This window comes from Sitophilus oryzae, unplaced genomic scaffold, assembly GCF_002938485.1.
Source record: "Sitophilus oryzae breed Bouriz unplaced genomic scaffold, Soryzae_2.0 scaffold_1018_pilon_pilon, whole genome shotgun sequence".
NCBI classification, from domain to species: Eukaryota; Metazoa; Arthropoda; class Insecta; order Coleoptera; family Curculionidae; genus Sitophilus; species Sitophilus oryzae.
This window is the reverse complement of record NW_022145636.1, coordinates 1,636,390-1,657,848: the sequence shown is the minus strand read 5'-3', so window position 1 is coordinate 1,657,848 and position 21,459 is coordinate 1,636,390. Positions and strand designations below refer to the sequence as shown.

Here is a 21,459-nt window from a genome sequence, read left to right as displayed (position 1 = left end):
GTTGCCAAATAATCTAATAATACTTTGTTGATTTTTTGATTTGCACATGCTAAAATTAGTCTCTTCTAAAATTAATTACATCCGCAGAAACCGTTTACGAAACTACGGATATTTTTTAATTACTTCACCTAAAAATGATGACTGTGCGTTTGCATGTTATCGACAAGGCGTAGACGAACGTACACAATATTTATCTTTCATATTTTTCCCGTGAATTAACGATTTCCTTGCAACGTTATCTCTGGGAAATCATTATTTATGTTGCAAATAGACGGTTTAACGAAAAGCTCGATTATTTTCAACGTTTTTAACAAATATTAAAGCTTGTTAAAGTTACGCGCAGTGTTGTCGTCCATCCGCTGATTTACTTCAGTTTCTTATGGAGTGTTGTGCCGTGTGTACGTATGTGATCTCATGATGGCTGCCCCTTTGACACAAGAACAAGAAAATGTAAGTGATTTTATGAGTTTTACGCAAAGCTTTGTTGATATTCCATCTTTATATTGCAAATCAAGACACGTAGGCAATTTACATCTATCAAAAAATGGCGAACGAAATAGAGTGCTTGATTTGTTTATCTTTTGTTTAGTTTTGTTGTCTTGCTAGTATGTGGGCAGTAACATTTTAATTTAATTAATTAGGAACATCGGGGGATTATATGCATTAGATTTAATCAAGTATCAAGAGATTTATTAAGATTCTTTTGTTTATTTATGTACTTTTGCCTGTAGATCCTGTAATATTACCAAAAGTGTTTAACATAAATAAAGGTAGCACTCCACTAATGACAATCACTTCCTTTTTGACTGAGATTTCATCAGGAAGACGTGTATTCTTTGTAATACGTATTTTAAAAATTCATTCTTCTCTTTTTATATTCAGTAAAATTGACTTATTAATATGCAGGACGGTGGTATGAATGAATTAATACGATGTGTTCCGTTTTATGAAGCCAAAAATAGTGTAAGGCCGGATATAGAGGCATTTCTTCGACCTTATGTCGTTCTATTATTATTACAGGGTGACCCAGTCTTCATAAAATCATGATTTCTATTAATATAAATGCAATAGTAGTTAGCCCACTTTTTAAACCCATTTTCATACATACACAGGGTGATTTTAAATATTCTTCTGTACAGGGTGTCCGATTTTCGTATGTTTTACAGGTTTGTTTTCAGTGTAGTTTATTAAGATTCTATATAAGATATAAATTAAATAATAGTCTTTTAAACTAGGTTGATTTTTGTTAAAATTTTAAATAATGCCTCTTTTATGTTATTTATGAAAATATGAATAGCCTATATTATATTTTTAGACTCATAAACAAGGAAACATATAAAACATACGAAAATGGGATATTCTGTAGTATTTTTCTTATACATATTTAATAAAAAAGATTAGGGTGGAAATTTAAAATAGAAAACATGATTGGAGATTTTTTGGTTCACTCTGTATATAAAATTTTCGTTAATATTCACTATGAGGCTTGATGCTGTCAGTTCTGTATACTGAGAAATAAATAAATAAATTAATAATAAAAAAAATGTGAATAGTGGTGTGTATTGTTTATAAACTTCATAGTTTTATGTTAACATTTTCAATACAATAATCTATTTGACCTGTACCTTGTGAATAGCATTGTTCTTTAAACCTGCCTATATACAGAATAAAATGAGAAAACTGTTTTGAAAAGAACCTGCTGCAAGGTTCTTTTCCTTTATAATTTTGAATTGATGCGACCTCAGTTTGATTACAGATCTAACCTTACAATATTTAGGTATTCCTCATTATTTTTTATGCTTTTATTGTAAAATATATAATGCCTTTAACATCCTGTATACTTAAATACAAAACAAATTATTTTTTTTTTGAAATTTTGAACAATTTGGCAGCTAAGCGATTCTAAAGTGGTCCACACACGTACTACGCGTAGTACGGGCAAGTTGTTCAATCAGCTGGTGTTTTTATAGACTGAATTCTATTTAAATCGTCGCCATATTTTTTTAATGTTATTATTATTTGTATATAGGCAACGAAAGAATTCATCGAAAGAGTGAACGCTAAATTTAAGAGAAACGGCTGTACAACCTCCTGGTCTACTGCAGTACTTTTTTTGTACGCCCGAAAATTTGACGTGAACAGGGCTGTAGCCTTGTACGAACAGCACGAAGCCACTAGACAGCGCGAAGGCCTAAACAAATTCGACCCCCACAAAGAACCCCTTCACAGCGAGCTACTCACTGGAAAATTCACAGTTTTGGTAGGTTTTTAAACGTTGAAACACTAAAAATACTTATTTAGTAGCTTTTTAACTATCAAATTTCTGCTCGTTTTCAGCCTAAAAGAGATGCAAACGACGCAGCTATAGCAGTGTTTACAGCCCACAAACATATACCGGCCTCTAGCAGTCACCAAACTACCCTTCAGGGGGTTGTATATCAGTTGGACGTTGCCCTACAGAACCCTTTGACACAGAAATCCGGGATAGTTTTTATATACGACATGTCTAACTCAAAATACTCCAATTTTGACTATGATCTGTCACAGAAGATCTTGACATTATTAAAGGTAAGTAATATTATCTAGAGTTTTTAATATATTTACTCATTTCTCTGGTATCTGTATTTACTTATATCTGTAGTATTTTTATTTTATTTTTCATAAGTAATTATTTAGCCCTTTATAGGTCGATGGTCGCTAAATCGACCACTTTAATTTAACCAACTAATCAGTCGCGCGGAGGTGTATTATCGCCCAGTTTGTTTGCTATGCTTATTTCTATGCCCGCCTTGGCCATTTAATCAACCATATCTATACGTTGGCCGAATTGGCGCGAAAAGTTAACGTAAACGGTTGAATATTCGACCAGTGAGTATTGGTGACACTTGAGTTCGCTGTGTATCATATTATAGGTAATAATTGTCGTCTAAGCATTTTCTATGCAAATTTCGTGTGACTAAAATTTAAAAATATAGAAACAAATGTATCTGGGACATTTATTTCTTTTTATTTAGTGTACCAAACTTACGGCTCGGATGATATTTTCTAAAATCATTAGCAAATGCTGTATATTTTCGATCATTTCTCATAGGATGCGAGTTTCTCGAAAAACAAAATTTGATTTATTTGATCTGGGCACATTTTTGAGTAGATAGTAGAGACACAGATTAGACAGATTATAAACTTTGTTTTTTCTTTATTGTTTTTCGTGGTTCCAATTTTCGGAATCGGGCACTAGTTCGGTTACTAGTTTGCGCACATAGCACGCCCACTTATAGCCTCTAAAATTGTGCACAGCGCCTGACCGGCACAGTTATTAGAGAGATATCGGAAAACCGAATTGCGTCATGTATGCAGTATTTACGCGTACCTTATCATGGTTACGATATGCGGGAGTAAAGGCGCTAGTCAATTTTTAACGCAACACCCCCTAATAACGTTACCGCCTGACGTAATTTGCGGATCAATTACACCAAGCGCTATTTCTAAATAACGTTTAAAAATTGCTTAAATGGGCATGTTCGGGTATTTGACAGCCGGGGCCGGCCGGCGAGATCTATTATTTTAGGTTATGTTTGAATTGTTTTGAATTATTACTTTAGTTTTATTAGGTAATTTGGTATTTAAGTAGCTAGGATTAGTTTTAATTAAATAAATATGAAGAATTTTGGTTTTTCGGGTTATTAGGCCGTCGTCGATTAGAATTGCTTCCTAACGACGGCCTAATAACCCGAAAACCTAAAATTCTTCAAACGATAGCCGCGAAAGCCTAAACTACTAAATAAATATGATCCAAAATATGGATTCCACCTCTTCCAATATTAAAGAACCTATAAAGAGGCTTAGGTTTACAGCAGATGACGACTTAGCCCTTCTAAGAGAATTTGTTGGTTGTTGCCCTAAACCCACTGGCAGACGTTGAACAATAAAGCACTGGAAGTTTTAAAATACCTAGTAAACAAAACAATTTCAAAGTTTTAAATTCAAAGTTAGGTTAAGTTTAAATAGCGGACGCGACGCGAACAGAATTCTCTCCGATCCGATAACCATAAATGAAGAGAGTTAATACCACCTCACGTAAAGGAAATAACACCTGGCCTTATTAACGTCCATGCACGCTATTCGGTTTAGCGATATCTCTCTATTACGCTGTTTATTGTTATTTTACGCGAGTTTATTTTTGCGCACAGGAAATTTTACTTGTTTGCACATCGTCATAAAAAACAATTTTCGTACCAATTTCGAATTAGGGATAAGATTTTTATCTGTATACATATAGTATACCTAATCTGTGGTAGAGATAATCAAAATAAACTTCTTTTTTTCTTACATTGGATGATACATACAGTTTATACATTATATCCATTAGATCATTACATATTATCTATTTGCTTTAACAGTCTCTGGTTGAAAAATCGACCACTACCCCCCACTCCCTTATTTGTTAATTTTTTCAAACTAAAAAATAATTTGTAGTGCTTTATAAAGGGTTAACTTGCGAAGAAAATTAAAATTACTATAAACTTATGAACACACAAATATGCAGAATATGGGTAAGGTAGTATGTGGCAACACTGGAAGGCTTTGAAACACCGCACCGTCAAGAAATTACAGGACTAAACGTAAAAACGTGGCACTAAAAAGTTTTACCAGTTAAAATATTGCTGGTACATATTTATTGGACACAGTGTATAAATCATTTCTTTTACTACTGTGAAAAATAGAGTTTAGATATTTTTCACCTATTAACAACAAGTTGAAAATTTGAAAACAACAATATTTGCACCAATACTTTACTTATTGTATTTATCGTTTGAATCGTTTTGTTGTTGTTTTTGTTGGTTATAATTTATTGTCAGTGATATTTAGCTTGGCATAACAAGCATGGTAATGTGTGTTTGTTTTGAATTACGTTTAAAACAAATTAAATCATGACAAACAGACGGGTTTTGATCCTTGCCAGTGACTCATTTATTTGGTTTGTATGTTAAAAGCTGTCTCTGGTTTAGAGATATACAAATATCTACTATTAATGAATATAAAGGTCCGTCTATACATAAAATTTTACCTGTCAATCTTACCTGTTCACCTCTGTAACTTTTTTATTTTTTCAGATAAAAAAACGAGATTTGGTACGTTAGTATACGACATAAATTAGGATTGATTGACGTATTCAATTGTTTTCGGTCACTTCCTGTTTCACCGGAAATGACTACAACTTTTGATTTTTAAATGACAACCTCGGAATTTTTTTACTTTATTCGATAGAAAATGACACTCTGAATAGAATGACATATCACATGTCAACTTTTGACATTTTCACATATGATTTAATTGAAATTGTAACATACGATCTATAACGATAATTTGACTCAAAATATGAAGTGTGTGGTACCAAATTATTCGTAAAAAATATGTTTTTCCAAATATACTAATGAGCCACCCTTGTTCGGTTTAAAAAAAATTGAGATATGATTAAAAATACGATTTGGGCATCTTTTAACCGGTCAGAACAAGACACGAAACACATGAGACAATCAAATTTATTTTTTCAACGCTTCTTGCTTAAAAATTAGTATTTTTGACACAGCCATGGCACTCTAGATTGAAATTTAAAACACGATTTTTTTAAGCTAAAATGTCAAAAGTTGACATATATGATATGTCATTCTATTCAGTGTCATTTTCTGTCGAATAAAGTAAAGGAAAAATATACCTTTGAAAATAAAAAAAAAGATTTTTGACCTAAATTTTGAGAACCACTGCATTTTTTCTCCTTTTTTGTTCCTCTAAATTTATTTACTACCTCTGTTGCCATATTATATTTTATAAACAATAAATAAATAAAAATATTATATTTTTTAACTAAAAATATAAAACAAATAATCGAAAAATACAAAAATTTCCCAAATTTTGTTCAGGGGAAAAAAAACTTATAGATCTGCTTCTGGGGTTGCAATATACCACCCATAAAATATTTGAACTCTATTGAAGACTCAATGAAATAATTTTTTATTTAATTTTAATAAAACTACTCAAATAAACGGTAAACGTATGTTCGAAAAAAACATTATTAAATGATATTTAGCAAAAACATCGTAGGATTCCAGCAGAAAAAAAAATCGGTATAAAAGGAAAATAGATTACAAACAAACGCCCCCGTATATCCCGCAACCACCTAAACACCCCGCCGCGGCGTCTGCGTCGATTCCAGCGTCCCGACGGCTGGCGTCGCCGTCCTCATCGATCTCAGTCCGCTTGCATCTGTTGCGCGCGTTCGTCATTTTACCCTACTAGACGCTTTTTACAATTTTAAAACTATTATAATTCGAAAAAAATACAGTTTTTGTGTGTTTTTTGGAACCCAGTTTCACCAGAGAGGTTACAGGAAGCTCTAGAAACAGGTAAAAAGTCAAAATGCGTGGAAAAAATAAGCCCTAGAAACGGTTGATTGAGTTGAGAGTTAGTACGTCCTTGAAACGAATTTTTGGCCGAGTTTTCCTCACGTACTTATGTCAGTTTTAGAATTTTCCCGATAAATTTTCACGCTAAATATTGTCTAGTTTATTTATATGTGTATTTTTCAAGAATATTCCGCGATTTTTAGAGATGTAACTCTTCGGTACAGTGGTTAAAATGACGTAAATAAAAAATACTGCAATATGTGTCATTTAATTGATTCTCTAATTTCTTAAAATCTGATCAAGCATATTGTGTAGATTATTTTTGTTTGTTTATTTAATTATTCGGTAGTTTTTAGACTTATTATTAATTTTTTGTGTGTTTGATAGAAGAGGTAAAATATTAAAACACTGCATTATGTGCCTTTATACGAGTCTTAAATATAAATATTAAATTAAAGAATGTAATCTATGTTAAATAACAATATTGTAGTTTTTTTTTGTATAATTTTGCAAAGGATGACGTAAACAAGAAGTACTGCAGTAATGATCGCTTAAAGCACTGGCTACACGTAACGATTTACCGGTCAGGTAGGACGAATTAAAAACTAGGATATACTATGAAAGTTTTATATGCATTATTATCAATTATAGCAGTGTGAAGTGAAAATTTAGTGAATATATTATTGAAACCATTGCCCTTATTTTCGCAGTCTGAAAAATTTGTCAGGTGATAGTTTGTATTATAATTACAGCTGCAAATATAGTCTGGCTAATGTAAAACATCTCGAAAACCTTGACAGACTCGTCCAACGCTCCATGTTCAATTATAGAGGTTCATCTCTAGTTGTTTTTGGTTATGGCTAAATACACTTTTCTCAACGTTTTGAGACTCCAGGAATCCAAAATACATGGTTTTAGCAAAAAAATATTCGTCAATAGCTTTGTAACTATCGGAGATACGATAAAGTTTTTTGTAGGAAACTTTCTTGAGTTATTTATTGTAGGAAATTTAATTCTCTACAAAATCGATCTCTTGATTTTATTTTGTATCTACCTTAGTTTTGGAGTTATAGCAATAAAAAAAATCTGGTGAAGGTGACTTGTCCTAAATTTTATTTCTCATCATATGAACATGTTCGGATCTAGGGAATCTTGGATCTTGCCATTACAGAAAATGTTCTAAAGGGGGATGTTTTGTGCTTTCCTCCACTTGGGATGTGCCAGACTATTATTTACATTAGTAAAGAGTGTATTTCGTTGCTTACCTTGGCTATGGTTTTATGTTTCTGTGGGTTTCCTGAAAGTTTTTTTATTACGGAACACGGTTCCTGAAAAATTCGGTTATAACTGTCACATGACTGTCACCAGCGCGACAAGGCCATAGATAAATGAAACAAGTTTAGATTGGAAAGTGCCCATAAGGACAATGTAAACACTATTTGGCGCTGTCCTTGCAACGGTCGCGACCCAAAACTTTTGAAAATTTCGGAGCGGTTCGGCTTTTTCCGGAATTATATCGCCAAATATTGTTTATTCAAATTTATTTATTTTTGTTTAATATTATAAATAAAAGACAGTGTGTTGCATACAAGAAACTTTATTTTATATAAGGACGCATGTATGAAATACCTATGAAACATTGGAAACCGACGTTATGCCACGATCCACGATGGATTTTGCAGTTCACAGTTCACAGCACAGCTTTTTAAGTTTTTAATGCCACTTTTTCACAATTATCACCGGTTGGAGTAAATAAAACTTGAATTAAACTCACAATATAGCAATTATTACTTTGGAAATGGACGCTATAAACACTTTTCGGAATTTCTTTAATGAGAGCGGTTTGGATTTTGAAAGATTATTATGATTTTTGAAGATTCTGACTTTGACAAGAGAAAATTATTTCTGTTTTTGTTTGCCGTTGTTCTTAGCAACCGCTATAGTAGCGCCATATCGCGTATAACGGTCGCGACCCAAAATAATTTCGCGACCTAAAATTTTTACGGGCTTTCCAATCTAAACTTGTTGCATTTATCTATGGACAAGGCTGGTTTTTCTGGTTTTGTTTGTCAATCAATGTCAATTATGTGACAGAAATCAAGAAAATACTGGAAGTTTGAGTGAAATTCTTATTTAATTTCTAAAATTTGTAATAATATTTCGTATTTACATCCAAAAGCAATGGAGGGAGGCTGTAAAGATAAATAAATTTCGTTAACTAAATAGAATTACTTTTTAGGATCATTTAAACTTATCATGCAGCCATTGTTTCTTAAAGTCAGGAACATTTAAAGAAAACATGAAAAACAAGACAACAAGTAATCGTGAATGTTTTATAAGCTATAAAAATATAAATATTGCTTAGATTTGTTTATTTTTTATTGATCTGTTTTAATATTGAACCTTCAAATCTTCACTTGAGCCGTCTAACAGTTTATTAATAAAGCACTTTTCAATATTAAACTTCATTGAAAAGAAGAAGCAATCGTAAAAGCAGAGAATAGGTACATTAAAAATGCATAAAAGATAAATTTCTCTTTACCGTAGTTTACCGGTCTGGTTCGTCTGGTTTTGCAACGGAATACAGCCAAAATTATACACTTTAATAAGTGTCAAATATTTATGACTGGGAAGTTCATGTGCTCATGTGCACTTATTGGGGATCCGCCATTGTCAAAAATTCGCGGTATTTAATGAGTATTTGGGGGTCCAGCGCCAAAATCGGAACGGCCATGGCCCCGAAGCCCGGTGACTCACAGACGAGGAGGCGATCGGCATTTTTTTCGCCGCGATGATCGCGTGCGCTGTGATTCCCCCCTCCGCGCTCCCGTTTCTAGCTTTGGTTTCCCCCCAAACTCGTCTCCTCCATAGGTAAACAACAGCAGAATATATTCTTTTTTATTGATGACAATTAGCGGGCCCGACATTGCGTGGTTCGCCGCGGTTTTAAGTTTTCCGTGTGTGACTGATATTCGACGTAAAATTGTGCGAAATTATCGTTGATTTTTCGGCGTAGAAAAGTTCGAGGAAAATCGTCGATTTTTTGGATATTTTTGCCGTGTTTTGATGCGTAGAAATAGGTAAATTCGAGTTTTTGTTTATATAATACACGAATATTTATACTTATTTGGTAGTAAGGATGTTAAAATTACGTGTTAACTTGTCTATAAATAAGATTAATAATATAGTAATCATATTAGTGGCATCAGAGTGATAAATTGATAAGTTAATCAATAATCAGAGCTATAAAAAAAACAAGGAGTACGCAACAATGACTGAAAGATAATTTTAAGACCAGTGATCGTATTAGTGTCATCAGAGCGATATAAACATGGAGCAAACAACAAGAAAGATGGCAACTAAAATAAGTGCTTGGAATTACCAGAGTATATAAGTAAAAATATGAAGGAAATCAAAGATTTTTTGATATTTTTGCTGCGTTTTGAGGCGTAGAAATAGGTAAATTCGAGTTTTTGTTTATAATACACGAATATTTATACTTATTTGGTAGTAAGGATGTTAAAATTACGTGTTAACTTGTCTATAAATAAGATTAATAATATAGTAATCATATTAGTGGCATCAGAGTGATAAATTGATAAGTTAATCAATAATCAGAGCTATAAAAAAAACAAGGAGTAAGCAACAATGACTGAAAGATAATTTTAAGACCAGTGATCGTATTAGTGTCATCAGAGCGATATAAACATGGAGCAAACAACAAGAAAGATGGCAACTAAAATAAGTGCTTGGAATTACCAGAGTATATAAGTAAAAATATGAAGGAAATCAAAGATTTTTTGATATTTTTGCTGCGTTTTGAGGCGTAGAAATAGGTAAATTCGAGTTTTTGTTTATAATACGCGAATATTTATACTTATTTGGGTAGGTTAGGTTAGGTACCGTTTGTGTCCGGGAAGGGATCATAGTTTCATAGTTGTCGATTTTCGAAAGAAATCAGTACATCTATATTATTTCGTATATTTTTCATTTTATTGATTTTATGGAAAGCACTGTTCGTTAAAATGTTGTATCCTATGTTATAGGGCTTGTTTCTCTCTACAATTTCCTGTCTCACAATGTACCGTTTGTGTCTAGGAAGGGTTCATAGTTTCATAGTTGTCGATTTTCGAAAGAAATCAGTACATCTATATTATTTCTTATATTTTTCATTTTATTCATTTTATGGAAAGCACTGTTCATTAAAATATTGTATCCTATGTTATAGCGCTTGTTTCTCTCTACAATTTACTGTCTCACAATGTACCGTTTGTGTCGGGGAATGGATCATATGTATGTATATCGGAACAGTTCGGACCACCCTGTATATTCCAATAAAAATTGCTGACTGTAAAGTAAACTTCAACTTAATTGCGGCAAGTAAAATTACTAAGTGTAAAATGGACTTAAAATTAAAACAGCATAAGGCTTCTTTGTTTAAAAAAAAAACGGCGTCAAATACGGCTGGGGATTGAAAATCGGTGGTAATTTTGGCGAGGTTAAACCCTAGACGTCATTTACTTGGCAGCATATTTTTTAATGGCGCTTACTTCCAGTTGGCCTTAAGAAGATTGTAATTTATTTTTGTGTTAAGTAAAAATGATTTTGAAATGGCGAACTTTTTCTAGCCGTCTTTGACGCGTTTTTTTTTCGATCAAACAGTATTTAAAGACATTAAAAAAGACCCTAACCTCTATTTCTTTTCTCTTACAGGGCGGCTACCCGGCCAAACTGAAAAAAGTCCTCATCGTGACCGCGCCTCTCTGGTTCAAGGCCCCCTTCAAGATCCTGCGCCTGTTCGTGCGCGAAAAACTGCGCGAACGCGTCTACACCGTCTCGGCCGCCCAACTCCTAGCTCACATCCCTCGCGACTCCCTGCCCGCCCGTTTGGGCGGCTCCCTCGTCCTGGACCACGATGGCTGGCTGGACCAGTGCCTGCTGGCCTCGATGAACGGAGGGCTCACCGATGGCCACCGCACGCCGCTGTCGACGTCGCCCCAGAAAAAGGTCGCCCAGGGCGGCGAGGTCGAGGGTGCAGGAGATACCTGGTCGTCGGAGGAGGGTAACTTGAACCCGCCGTCCAGCGCGTCGAGTGGGTTCAGTGATGACGATTCGTTGCACGGCGACGGCGCGGCATTGAGTATGTCTCAGCTGGTGGACTATGTGAGGGAGAGGGGGAGGTCGGGTTTGGTGCAGGAGTATGCGGAGATCAGATCCAGGCCGCCGGATGGGAGTTTTAACGTGGCGAAACTTAGGCCGAATCTAGCTAAAAACAGGTAAACAGATAGGAGTTTGAAATTCGTCCCTTTCTCATAATGACACAACGTAACCAACTACAACATAAAACTTTTACATTCAACTACAAAATAAACTATAAAAACACTACTAAACTACCGTATGATCGAATAAAAGCGGCGTCAGCGATGGCTATGAAATGACGATCGATGGCATTTCCCATATAATTTTACATATAAAATGACAGCGATCTTCATTTCATAGCCATCGCTGACGCCGTTTTTATTCGATCAAACGGTACTTCTGGTATTCTACATTAAACATATAATTAAACTTAATAAATTAATCTAATTTTACACTACAACTACAAAGAAATAAGAAAATGTTTTGAAATTAGAAGAAACAGAACTTCGATATATGCGTCCAGTATAATAGATCAAGGGGACGAAAAGAATATAACATGAATATAAAATCCTTTATTTCCATAGCAACTGTTAAAATCGCCTTATATCTATCAAAAATAGTAGATAAAATAGTACTTTAACCGCAAGGATAGGTTAAAAACTTTATTTCTTGACGCACGTTTTTTAATTGCTTCCATTTTTGAAAAATTTTGTATTTCTTTTCATAAGTTATTCGGGATTTAAATGGAAGTAGTTTGGATATGGCGTTTGTCGCCTCAGCCTGAATATCTGTTGATAATTTACTTATCTCGTTTTGAGCCATTTCTGGCTCCAGTTCAATCATCAATCGATACGAAAGAGAATTAAAAAATATTGACTCAAAACTGACAACTAAAGAGCAACAGTTAAAGATTTAAAATTGTTTACTGTTTAAATTTGTCAAATTACATAAGCTTTGTTCGGGTTCTTGTTATTACCGATTCTGAACCGTCCTAGAACTCGGCAGCGCATGCGTAAATGAAATAATGTCTTCATATTTCCTTCTGCGCATACGCATCACAGTTCTAGGACGGTTCAGAATGGGTAATAAGAGAAACCCGAAGTAAGCTATAGAAACCAACGCCAACCCAGCACCATATGTTTTCTACTCGTAATAAATTCCTTGAAATAATAATTTCTGAATATTTTTTAAAACGTAACTCGCTATGGGAAGAAATATTGTTTTACGACAATAAAATTGCATTATCGTCTTCCGAAATTAATTCACTCGCGATTTCATCGTCTTGTATAAAAAAATAACTATAAAATGTGCATTCAGAAAGAAAAAATATCTAGAAAATGATCTAAGCGAACTTTTCTATTCTCATCAGTAAGAAAAGTCGGCCTGGTCGGCCTTGCGGAATTTGTCGGGTATTTACAATGGTTGAATTGTATAATTACCAGCTTTTATAGCATATCTAATAGACAAAAAGTATCTGGTCGATTAGTAACCAATTGGCACAGTCCGAAAATTATCGATTTTTATTTTCTCTGTTTTTATTGGTCGCTTCAAAATTCAGAGTAACAAAAAATATTTTTCTGTAGTAAATTACAGAAAAAACGGGTCCTACCATCTAGTAGTGTTAAGCTCCGCGCGCACTGAAGGGGTATCGGCGCGAGCGAGCGGCACGTAATTTTCAGTTTACGTTGAAATAAATGTAAGCCCGCGCACCGCATCAGATCGGTGCGCTCGGTGCGCTTCGAGCTATCGGCGGTACTCGCGCCATCAGGCGAAATCAGAGAATGCATGGGAGGGGGACGAATAGTCTACTCCGAGCGACTGTTTTTAGTGGAGCGGTTTTACATTAAACATGTCCGATGAATTATTAATCGAAAGTGTACGAGACCATATCATACTTAATATGCGGTTTTTTATAAAAATTTCTTACAAGCACGTAACCTATATTGTTTACTACACTTATTCTATAACTGAATTAGAAAACCTTCCGATTAAACCCATTTATTTCTCATCTCGTTTTGATTATCTCACATTATTATGGAAATCGAATTTAAATATCGTCAAAAAACTTATCATATTATTTAATTTTTGGTTTGTTTTGACGTTAGTAATAACAGCTGATAAATAGTCATCCTATGTTACTATGTTGATCGCTCCGTACAAGGTACAAATAGAGAAAATAATATTTATGTTTGAATAAAATATTTGTACATATATCTACCGTATGATAGAGAAAAACGGCGTCCAGTTGGATGGGAAATGACGATTGATGACATTTCCTATATAAATCTACATATAAAATGGCACCGACCTTCATTTCATGGCCATCGCTGATGCCGTTCCTTTTCGATAATACGGTACTATAAAAACTATTTATATTTTTTCTTTTTTCTATTTTCTTTGACTTTTTATTATATTTTAAGTTTTTAAAATCTTGGTTTTAAGTCAGTAGTGAATAAAACGAAACTTGTGTTTACATTTTGTTTAATGATTGACGTTTCGACCAATTTTAATTCGGTCTTCTTCAGAATCTATAATATACAATACAATTTTATCACTAACAATGTGTTTAATATATAATTTTTTCTTACCACAAACGTAGAAAATTATTTATAGGTATATTATAGATTCTGAAGAAGACCGAATTAAAATTGGTCGAAACGTCAATCATTAAACAAAATGTAAACACAAGTTTCGTTTTATTTACTACTGACTTAAAACAAAGATTTTAAAAACTTAAAATAAAAGCTATACATAAATGTTTGTAATGACACTTATTTAGATTAAAAAACTAAAAATAGAAGTTTTATTTGACTATTTTTCATATCTAGCCTTGTTTTTAAAGAACAAATTAAACCCTTTTGAATGATACCAAATTTGTTAAAATCGGTTAAGCTAAGAGTCATGTAGTATATTTTATCCCCATCTTCCACTCTATTTCACTAATTTTATGTGGTTTGTTAAGATCTAAACATATTAATGTGTGTTTGGTTAAAATCTAAATAATATTAATTTCCATCATAAAGCATAAAATATAAAAAGTTGTATAAAAATATAAATAGTAATAATACTTTATAATTTTTTGAAATGCCGAATGAATTTGACTAAATTTGAATAAACTTCTCGTCTATGCTCAAATTTATGCTGGTGACGTACTCTCGACCGTCGATCGTACGACTCCAGTACGCGGCTACAATCGACTTTCCGACCGGTCGTGCCGGTCGCGCCGCTCGCTCGTGCCGGTACCCCTTCAGTGCGCGCGGACCTTTAGTCCATAAACGTCTTAGATTGATCTGCTTTAAAAATATAAGGCTAATAGTTAGTAATTACATGATTAATAAGACTTAATTAACAGCTATTATATCTTTCGTTCTGGACAGAATCAAGACACTTATTTATTTCCAGGTATACAGACGTACTGTGCTACGACCACAGCCGTGTAATACTCTCCGAACTCGACGGGGACAGAGATAGCGACTACATCCACGCCAACTTCGTGGACGGTTACAAGCAAAGAAACGCCTTCATCAATACACAGGGTCCTCTCCCAAGGACGACGGTTGATTTCTGGAGGATGGTGTGGGAACAACACACGCTAGTGATAGTGATGACCACCAGGGCCATGGAGAGGGGGAGGCCCAAGTGTCACCAGTACTGGGAGAGCGAGGAGGGAGGAGAGACGGTTTATGGTCACTTCGGAGTGAAAACTTTGGCTGTGGAAACGGATCCGGATTATACGGTGACGACGATAGGTCTAACTAATATGAAGGTGAGTTTTTTTTAATTTTTTACGTTTTTGAATTTACTACATGAATGTGATTTTTTATTACTACGACGTAGTAAATTATTTATTACGTCTTAGTTAAACATCCGACTAAAATACCCAAAATAATACTTAAAATGTTCCCCAAAGAAGTTACTGCCCTCGAAAGGTTAAATAAAAATAATATACAGGGTGATCCGAATTGTATTCCGGAAACTTATTCTGCAGATAAAAATGGATACAGGGTGTAGAAGTTTCAATTTTATTTTCGATTTTTTCTAAATAATAATTTATGAAGTAACGTAAAAATTTGGATGAAAATTGGTGTCTGGGAGTTTTTTGAGATGAGAAATTCGATTTTGATGTCAATATGACTCCTACTTGTAGAGGGCGCCACCTACATATTTTTTAACTGGCTTGAAGGCTAATAACTTTTAGTCCGTACCTGTATAAAACTATTAAGTCAAAAAATATACATTTCCGTAATTTTTTACGTAAAAAAGGTCTCTTGGTAAAAATTGCTACGAGTATTGGTTCTCGAGATATTTGAAATCGAAATTTTCAATACCTGTCATCATTGACATACATAATACAGGGTGTCTCAGATTTTAATCGAGAAAATTTAATAGACGATAGAACTTGCAAAAATAAAACAAAAAGTTCATATCAACTTGTAAGATTTAAGCTTCCTTTTCGAGATACAGGGTACCATTCGAATACCAATTATAATATTAATTACCAATTAGAATTTAATTTTTTTCGCAAAAAGTAAGCAAGATAGACAAAAAAATAATATTTTTAATTACTAAATCCAAAAATAATATTAAACTTCTAAAAAAGCAGTGACGTGCCTATTTTTTCCTTTAAAATAATTTAACAGTGATGCCCCACCGCCGCCCCTGGTCATTAAACTTAAATCTAATTACATCAAATTAAGTCCCATAGTAAGTATTATAAACGGGTCAAGTTATATCCAAATCGATTAAATAGTTTTTCAAATATCTTAATTTTTTTTTCTTCTTTAAGTAACAACACCCTGTATCTCGAAAAGGAAGCTTTAAATCTTACAAGTTGATATGAACTTTTTGTTTTATTTTTGCAAGTTCTATCGTCTATTAAATTTTCCCGATTAAAATCTGAGACACCCTGTATATTAAACATGTTGACTAAATATTTATTAGACTGAAATCATATATTTGAATTGTTTTTGTGTCAAAAGCTCAACGGAAACTGTTTTATCATCATTTTTTCGCAGAAAAATTTATGATTAATTTAAAAAAAAATAAAAATTTTCCAAATTTATTTTATTTTTATCACAACGTGTTTTTTTTTCTATTGACTATTTCCATTCTAAATATCTTGAGAACGGTTGCTCGTAGCGATTTTCACCAAGAGATATTTTTTACGTAAAAAGTCACGGAAATGTATATTTTTTGACTCAGTAATTTTATACAGGTACGGTCGAAAAGTTATTACTTTTCAAAACAGTTAAAACACATGTAGGTGGCGCCCCCTTCAAATAGGAGTCATATTGACATGAAAATCAAATTCTCATGTCAAAAAACTCCCAGACACCAATTTTCATCCAAATATTGACGTTGCATCAGAAATTATTTGGAAAAAATCGAAATAAAAATGAAACTTCTACACCCTGTATCTCCGAAACTAAGCATTGACACACATTTATACGAACTTTTTTACTTATTTTTATCTGCAGAATATGCTGCCGAAATTTCCGGAATACTGTTTTCTCTCTTTTTTTAAATTAATTGAGTTTATTAGTTATAGCCTTGTTTATTTATAGTTACACAACTAATATAATAAAATATTAACTACATAACTACGTACTGCATAAAAAGGTTCATTTTATAGGACATTCTGTATATTGTAAGTACTTCAAATTAATTCCGCGGTTATATTCCATGATAAGTCGGATTTTTACCAGACGGAAAACCAGATGTTTAATTTTAATTTCATGTAACAGCGCATTCAAGCCTGACAACACTCAGTTTTATTGTTATTGTAAAGATGAGTAATTTTCCTTTTCTTCAATCAAAATAAATATATTCACCGCACCGCACTTGTATATATTATATCACATATTTTTTTCATATTTTGATTTGTTTATTTGTATTTTACTGTGACTAATAATAAAATTAAATAATAGAATTTTTCGATTTTTTCACAAACTAACTTAAATCATTTACATTTTTTTTAACCAGTACCTTTTGACACTATCTTTCTGCAGTACTAAAATCTATTATTTCCCTATCGTGGCAACACTGACAGTTTGTCTCTTCCCAGACGGACGAAACCAGGGAGGTGTCCCACTGGCAATTCACCTCCTGGCCCGACTACGGCGTCCCCTCGTCCGCCAAGGCCATGCTCGAGTTCCTCGACAGGGTGCGCCGTCAGCAAGCCAGCATGGTCAGCGCACTCGAAGACACGTGGGCGGGGCACCCTCGAGGTCCTCCCATCGTAGTCCACTGCAGCGCCGGTATTGGCCGAACAGGCACGTTCTGTACGCTGGACATCTGCATTTCGAGGTTAGAAGATATCGGCACTGTGGACGTTAGAGGTACGGTGGAAAGGATCAGGTCGCAGAGAGCGTACTCGATCCAGATGCCTGATCAGTATATTTTCTGTCATTTGGCGTTGATCGAGTATGCGCTGTCGAAAGGACATCTGCAGTCTGTGGACTTGACGGGGTTTGATCAGGGTGCTGAGGAAGAGTCTGATTGAGGTTAGGTATGAGTTACTTTTATAAAACATATCCTTAAAGCTTCATTCAGAACCTCGAAATTAGTGGTTTCAATTAGTGGTGAAGTTTGTTCCTCTAATTTTAATGTAAGCCTTCATAACCTTAAAAATTCCTAGTAGTAATAAGGTTATCAAACTTTTAACTTTTGCTACTACTAGTTATACTTCAAAATTTGCGAGAAATGTTATTTCGGCCGTCAAGAGAAATTGTTGTTAGAAATGAAAAGTTTATTGTTTTATAAGCTAATAATAATTATTAGGCTTTCCCTATACAGGGTGATTCTTAACCTACTGACGTATTGAATACATATTAAGATTCCAAATATCTCGAGAATGGTTGTGCACAGTGATTTTTACCAAGAGACATTTTTTACGTAAAATAAGGCGTAAATGTATATTTTTGCACTCAGAAGTGTAATACAGGGACGAACGAAAAGTTATTACTCTTCAAAACAGTTAAAAAGATGTAGGTGGCGCCCTCTACAAGTAGAAGTCATATTGACATCAAAATCAAATTTATCATATCAAAAAACTCCCAGAAACCAATTTTCATCCAAATATTGATGCTACTTCAGAAATTAATTGAAAAAAATCAAAATAAAAATTAAACTTCTACACCCTGTATCTCCGAAACGAAGCATTTTAGGACATAAGTTTATACGAACTTTTTTACTTATTATCTGCATAATATGCTGCCGAAGTTTCCGGAGTACAGTTTGGACCACCCTGTAGATACAACTGACTACTGCAAGTTGTTACTAGGATATTCTATTAATTTTAATTGTATTTTTTGCGTAAATTTTTAAATATAAAGTACCGTATGCTCGAATAAAAACGGCGTCCATTTGGCTTGGAAATGAACATCGATGACATTTCCCCTATAAATTTACATATAAAATGACAGCGATCTTCATTTCATAGCCATCGCTGACGCCGTTTTTATTCGATCATACGGTATAATTGAAACTACTACTAATTTATTGCACTAATTTAGATGTTTTGAATGAGGCTTAAATCTAGACAGGTAAATCTGTATATTTATAAACGAAAATGCCTTCAGTGTTTTAATATAATTAAATACATTATTTGGCAGATCTTGAGTCAACCAATGACTGTGCGACAAAAAATAGCGAACACTTTTCAAGAATAGTCCTAAAGCATTATGTAATTTTTACATTAAAAAAATGAGCTTCAGAAAACATTTATTTGGAATAATGGAAACTATAAAATATTCATTTTGCCGAAAAACTCGCCGGACCCTGTGATACTGAATTTTATAATTACTATACATAAGACCGGCAATAGAACGTTTTCATTGGCAATGAAAACTTCCAAGAAAAAAGGCTGCTATCGCATCTAATCCGGCTCGAAGGACCAAATAATAATTTTGAATTGATTAAATTCAGACAACGCGTCAGAATACCAACTAAAAATAGTATACAAACCTCTGAGTAAAATGTTTCTTTGACAGAAGTCGCCCAAAAAATGACAGATATCAACTGTCACTGTCATACGTCGTATTCTCTCGTCGAAGAGATTTTATTTTTCCTTATAAATATACAGTTATAACTGCAATTGTCCCCAAAATGGCGTTTATAGCCATTTTATCTTGATGTTCCAAGAAAAGAACTAACTTATATAATACTGTAAGTACTGTATAATAGTAAATTATTATTAAATAAATAAATACGTGTCTTTTGGACCTGATAAAAAATAAAAACGACTTAGGAGAAGATTAAAAATATACAGGGCGATTCATTTTTAACCAGGAAAACTTTTAACAGTTGACAGAAAAATCTGCTTTAAGTATAACGTCATTTTTGACATTCTGTGGAAAACTGGACCGCTCTGTAGAATAAAATATACTTGAAGACTGTCCAATTTTTGAATCTGTTTTAATTTTGAAATTTTCGTTATTATATTTAGAAGAAAAAAAGAATAATATATATAGTTATTTTCTCAAATTTTTTTGTTGTGAATGTGACGTAAACTTTGAGTCCTGTTGTACCAAAAATGAATAAAGAAAAAGACAGGACGTTTCAAAATGTGGTCCTCGTTGTTGTAAGTCTCTATTGCAAAGTATTATTTAGATTGTGAATTTTTATTTATGGCAAAACTTTGTAATGTAAATATTGTACCTTATTTCTTAATAAATAAATGCTTTTTACTGTTGTAGATTTTATTTTGAATCCAAGTAGTAACAAGTACTCATTTTTTGTTAAAACTACTAAAGTATAGTACTTCCAAAGTCAATTGGAAATATTGAAACTCTTAATTTGTTTGTCCAGGAATTGTTTCTTTGGAGATTGCAGCTTCGTAGATCTTAAAGATGTTGCCAAGAAATTGTAGTTCGATAAGCAGTCGTATTCACCACTTTAACCAACCATCAATACTGATTGTAACATACAATCAAAAAAAATAGCATCATAGATAGCATTTTTTTTCAGTCATACATTAAATAACAAAAGACAATCCTTGATTCTAAACTGTGCTTTTTTTGTAGTGTTTTTTTCAAGATTCTTAATCACAGCAGAGTAAATACCATTATATGTTATTCCATCATAGAAGTCAGGAACATCTTCAAGGCTTACATCTATGCTGTATGCCAAAATATTAAATCCAGACTTCTTAAATTCCATATTAACTGATCTGTGATAGATCATTGTTACATTCGAATCTTTAATGGCGTTGTGTAGCAAGCGTAGATATTTTAAGCAATATTCTTCGTAGCTCAGATCGTCCCCACAAAACTGGGCACACCAATACTGCGTAAAAACGTCGTCTAATATTACTAGACCGATTTGGTCGTCTTTGTCCAGCGTATCTTCGAAATTTCGGATCGTAATTTCAAACTCTTCCAGTGTATAACACTTTATAACAGACAAGTTCTTCAAAGCTTCTTCTACAACTGTTTTTTTCTCGTCGCTTTGTAGGTTGAACGGTTCCAGTTTCTTCTCTAATATCTGGCGCACCATAAACACACAAATCATCGAATTCGTGTCGAATAAAATCACTTTGACCCCCTTGAATTCGTTGTAGTATTTCGGTGGTAGAATTGCTCGAACAATGAGATCTACCATAATGCAGACATAGTTTACGTGGTCTCTAGCGAGAAGTTCAATTAGTTGACCGGGCAGAGGCTCGCCATCTTCAAAGAAATGAGGATTTATACCGGATATGGTAGTTCCTCGGGATTTTGTTCTTGAAAATACCTGGACGCCCGATTCAACGGTTCTGGAAAACATTTTTTAAAAATTTTATATAGATCTAGACACTACCACTTTCTCAGGAGATTTATCTGATTCTTCTGGCTTCTTTTAAATATTCTGTTTGATATGGTTTTTGGTATTTTTTTCCCCTACGATGGCATTTTTAATTTGTTTTGTATATAAGGTA

General features: G+C 33.6%; 2 protein-coding genes across 2 annotated transcripts; one reads left to right on the top strand and one right to left on the bottom strand.

Annotated features, from left to right (window-relative positions):
* Positions 1–20: 20 nt before the first annotated feature.
* LOC115874919 (tyrosine-protein phosphatase non-receptor type 9-like) lies at positions 21–18,051 on the top strand. Its single transcript, XM_030890221.1, has 6 exons — positions 21–450; positions 2,030–2,260; positions 2,338–2,568; positions 11,118–11,680; positions 14,946–15,309; positions 17,608–18,051. The coding sequence occupies exons 1-6, from the start codon at positions 415–417 to the stop codon at positions 18,043–18,045; spliced, it is 1,863 nt and encodes a 620-aa protein (XP_030746081.1). The 5' UTR covers positions 21–414; the 3' UTR covers positions 18,046–18,051.
* Positions 18,052–20,230: 2,179 nt separating this feature from the next.
* Positions 20,231–21,450, bottom strand: LOC115874911. The gene has a single exon (XM_030890209.1). It carries the CDS (start codon positions 21,306–21,308, stop codon positions 20,511–20,513), a length of 798 nt encoding a protein of 265 aa, XP_030746069.1. The 5' UTR covers positions 21,309–21,450; the 3' UTR covers positions 20,231–20,510.
* Positions 21,451–21,459: the final 9 nt, after the last annotated feature.